The sequence below is a fragment of the Ptychodera flava genome, chromosome 17, assembly GCF_041260155.1.
Source record: "Ptychodera flava strain L36383 chromosome 17, AS_Pfla_20210202, whole genome shotgun sequence".
In the NCBI taxonomy this organism is placed as follows: Eukaryota; Metazoa; Hemichordata; class Enteropneusta; family Ptychoderidae; genus Ptychodera; species Ptychodera flava.
The window spans coordinates 11,598,769-11,603,328 of record NC_091944.1 but is presented as its reverse complement, the minus strand read 5'-3'; the positions used below and the strand labels follow the sequence as shown (position 1 = coordinate 11,603,328).

General features: G+C 37.2%; 1 protein-coding gene across 1 annotated transcript; it reads right to left on the bottom strand.

The window, feature by feature from the left end:
• Positions 1-202: 202 nt before the first annotated feature.
• LOC139116465 (uncharacterized) lies at positions 203-4,224 on the bottom strand. Its single transcript, XM_070679087.1, has 2 exons — positions 3,335-4,224; positions 203-1,863 (listed from the first exon to the last, which is right to left on the bottom strand). Exons 1-2 carry the CDS (start codon positions 3,804-3,806, stop codon positions 1,715-1,717), a joined length of 621 nt encoding a protein of 206 aa, XP_070535188.1. The 5' UTR covers positions 3,807-4,224; the 3' UTR covers positions 203-1,714.
• Between the last annotated feature and the right edge of the window lie 336 nt (positions 4,225-4,560).

Here is a 4,560-nt window from a genome sequence, read left to right as displayed (position 1 = left end):
CTGTGGTATGTATTGGTTCAACGGTATCGTACTTTTTAAGTTACAGAGAAATGAAATACTAAGCTCATCGCTATCTAAGAGACAAAACTTCGCTCAAAATGTTACCCTTCCTGAAAAATAATTTCCAAAGCCATACGGGAACACGTACATGTTTATTTTTAATTTGTTTTATTTATTAATAATGACTTCAACCGTACCGCAATGCTAAATCACCGAGGGCTGTTAGTAGAAATACAGACACAAGGTTAGTACAATAGAAAGACACAGAGAAAATACAGACAAACTTTAATAGGTCAAATTCTCTGAAATACATAGTTTTGAGTATTTAAAATTATTCGAAGAGACTGAAAAATGGCCAACATCGCATTTATAGTTTTTTGACATCGAGAATATCCTCTCATTCCACATAAAGAATCATAAAGAGTAAAATTTAATCCTTGTCTAATGACAGTTTTGACAATATAAAGTGTCGTTAATCTATCTATCTATCTATCTATCTATCTATCTATCTATCTATCTATCTATCTATCTATCTATCTATCTATCTGTCACTCAATAATATATATACATTTAAGAAGGAGAAAAGTCAATCGACAAGCCAAAGCAGTTCCGATTTTCATATTTCTAAAACGATTTCATTTTCATATTTCTAAATAAAACGTAGACCGTTGAAAACATATCGTGTTTTTTAAAGAAAATATTTAAGTATAATAACACGATGAAGAAAAATGACGAGATCAATTAAACTCAACATATGATTTTGGCCTTAAAAAGACTCTTTCCTTTAAAAATATGTTTCCAAAATATTGAACGTGACCAATGTACTGAAACAAATCACCGTCTTTCCATAAAAGTAGATCAGTCGTCTAAAACATTTCGGAGCAAGAAATCTAACAAAGGAGTTGGTAAAACTCGTGATAACCATCTGCTGATATGGCCCTGGTGACATTGGTTCCATAGCGTGAACTTGTATTGGCGGATTTTGTTTTGTATATACACTTACATACCACCCTGTGCAAACACTTGAATTATGGGAAGTGTACAAATCAAACGGTAACAAACTGCTAATTATACGCATATACGCGTCTTATCAAGATTAAATGTTAAAATAAAGCTGTTACAGACACAGTTTCCTCTAATTGATTCAATGTAAAGAACATGCACTACGAAGCTCATGTTTCATCTATTGGTAAAACTACTTCATGTACTCCCGAAACGAATTCAAAGAAAAACTCACATCATTAAAGTCAACACCAAGTGAGGTAAGCTCTATGTAACAATACAACCAAGTCAATGCGTCTTATCTCTACAGGTATGGTTGCATAGTTATGCAATAACAAATAAGAATTTTCCGTGAAATTTTCTCCTATTTCTGACTAAGAAACAAATGGCACACTTTTTTCAATACGTTATGAGTCAATATTTGAACCTGTTCTCCTGGGACATTTTTAACATATTCACCACAGTAAGTTAGTGCATGCGCATTTGTAACTTTTAATTTTATTTTAAGAACGTCTAAATTATAGACATAAGCAAAAACTGTTGTCCATAGCGTACTCTATCGGCCAAATGTTCATCTTCTTCGAGCTCACTATTCTATAAACCTTTCCAGCTGCATTTATAGTTATAGGCCTTCTTGGTTAAGGGCAGTCATCCTAACATGTACCTCATCATCTTGTCGCCTCATCATTTGACATCCAAGATTCTCACTCCCTCATGGTTCATGATTATCCTGTGCCAGTTCCCGACCCCTTTTGCACCATTTGAGATTGCCCCTCACCAGAACTAAAGGGCATGCTGAGATAAGTGTCACACCGGCGAGATAGTAGCTGCTGCCATCACCGAAGTTTGTATTCAATACGTCTGCAAAGAGAGTTTGAAAATCATATATACTCAACTTATTCAAAAGCAGCTAACAAATCACTGAATCCGTTTGCAACTTTCAGGTGAAATGGGTAATTTTTAAGTCTCAAGTAGAGATAGTTGAGACTAGACAAATTGTCCGTTACCTGAAGTGCGAACGAATTTCAATGATTTGTTAGCTCTTTTGAATAATCTACTACATCCAGGCTTGCGGAGGGAACTACGGCCCGGTTAATATCATGACACGGAACTACTGCCATATACTTCCTTTGAATTACGTCTGACTGGAATCCGCCAAAGACCAAGTTTGACTCCAGCCTCCTGGAACTCCGGTCAGAAATTGACATGATTGAGTGGTCATCGAAATGACATGTAAAACCCGAAATGATTGCTCATGATATCAATGAGACTACACTGAGACACGGCCACGGCCCCTCTCACATAGTAACCTCCAAACCATTCCTAGAGATTCAGCGACTATATCCATGTTTCGAGGTTCTATTATCAACTTGCCAATACCAATCGATCGAAACGTCTGCATATCCATGGTAACAATCGATAGCCGCTTTAGTCAGTACCATTGATCATTGCAGCTCGAACGTTTTGCCTGATGCCTTCGCACTCGTCCCCTAGCATTAGGCTAGCGGCGCTCTGATGTGAGCGTGTGGGAGGGGGCACAACACACGGTACTTTCCAAAAGAAGCTACGTCGGTGTTGTCACTCTTTCCAATCTATCAGCTTTGCCAAAAAAAATATTTTACTCACATTTTTTGCTGCTTTTTTGCGCAATTTCGGTCAGAACAGACCTTTCTGACCTCATGACAACGTTTCCCATCACAGAGACGTGTTGGGGCAGGAAGATCTGTCCTGTGACTTATTCAGCGTAAAACGCAAGAAAGCAGCAAAAAATATCGTAAAATACATTTTTGTAAGATTGAGAGATATAACCTGAAACTTGAGGCTGTGTCCACGCAACCTTGTGGCTTCGCAAACTTCGCCAAGCACGAAATTATGGCAAATACATTTAATTACCGAATAAATTGCTGCTTTGGTACACACCTTATAGTGCAAGGGTACGCATGCGTATTTGGTGCATGACGTACCCTTGTACCATAAGGTTTGTACCTAAACAGCAATTTATTTGGTAATTAAATATATCTATTATAATTTGAATAATCTCTGTATTCAGATTCAGGGTCGAATCTCCAAATGAAATGGAGTACCGATTTTTCTGCAAAGTTAAATAGCCGAAATATAAAAGTCAATCTGACCCATATATTACAACATTAAGATATTTCTCCGCATTATTCTATTTCGAGTGTATCGAGGAAAAAGAATTTGGCACCGGATAACAAAATATATCATAATCTAATATGTTAACATTTGAAAATGATTCTAAAACGTTAAACAGTGCAACAAATTTATGAAGAAATCCTTGTGATTTTAACCGTGATATGAAATTTACGATTACCTCCAATGGGTAGTCCGATTAAAGCTCCTATTCCGAATGCCGGGAGAACAAATCTAAGAGCTTCGATCTCAGTCCGAGTTTGTCCCTGGTTTCCATCGTCTTGTTCCTTGCAGAACGCTTTGAGAAGAACGAACATCAAGGGCAGGTAAAATCCGCTTCCAGCAGCACTGATGATATTTATTCCAATAAATGCACCAAACGAATTACTTTGAACGCTACCGATGACGGCAACACCGGCTGCAACGAGGGACACACCGAATTTCCACAGATTTATAATGTTATCTTCTTCTCTTTCTTTGCATCTCGGAGGAAATATTACGTAGCACAATAATCCAAATATCGTAGCGCTTCCGTAATAGATGGGTGACATTTGTAGATCTCTTTCACCAGCTCCCTTTTGTATTGCAATCTGCTTTAGATGTAAAACCATGATGTTTTGACCCATACCGATCAAGAGAGCAGCAATCACCATGTCGAATATTATTGGTTTTGTCAGCAAAGAAAATTTCAAGCATTTGACCTTGTTTTTCTTACATGATTTCTCACAACGAGGAGGTTTTAATAAGAGGAGAAGAGATAGGGAGAGAAGAATGCATATTAACTGGCCATATAGACACGCCAGAATGGCAAACACGCTTCTTGTCCCATAAATTACTTTGGCAGTACTCAAATAAAGGTGGTACTAATAATAAGCAAATGCTTGCCACCATAAACGCAATAGCAAGAGCTGCTTCCAATGCCAATCCTTTGAAATGTTTGAGGATCAAACCCAGGCTAGGTGGAAGCATCAGTCCAAATCCAACGCCTAAGATGAAACAGAGAATTGTTTATTTGTGACATTATCAGCAAACATCAGACTCAATTTATTCTCAACATCAACTTTGCGGACGGCAGAGGGTATAGCATATTGTTACAGCCCCTGTATTGCTAACTTTTGATGATAATTTCACCATTTTTATTTTGAATGTGAACATAATTCCTTGTTCTCTCCCCAAGAATGTTGATATACACAGTATCCAGCTTGTCAACTCAGCCCCTATGGTTGTAAACTGCATTGTTATTGTTGAAAAGCGACTTCTGGTCCGGACTAGAATTCAAATGCAAACAATAACAATACATTTTACACATATAGACACTAAGTTGGCAAGCTAAATAATGTGTGTTTCAACAATCTTTGGGGGGTAGAATAAAAGTTGCAATTGATTTATAAAATAAGAATAATGAAA

Excerpts from the sequence above, each read along its gene's own strand:
- LOC139116465 (XM_070679087.1), bottom strand. The coding sequence starts at position 3,806 with ATGGTGATTGCTGCTCTCTTGATCGGTATGGGTCAAAACATCATGGTT. Across the intron at positions 1,864-3,334 it reads AATCGGACTACCCATTGGAG|ACGTATTGAATACAAACTTC; the intron begins GTAATCGTAAAT and ends CTCTCTTTGCAG.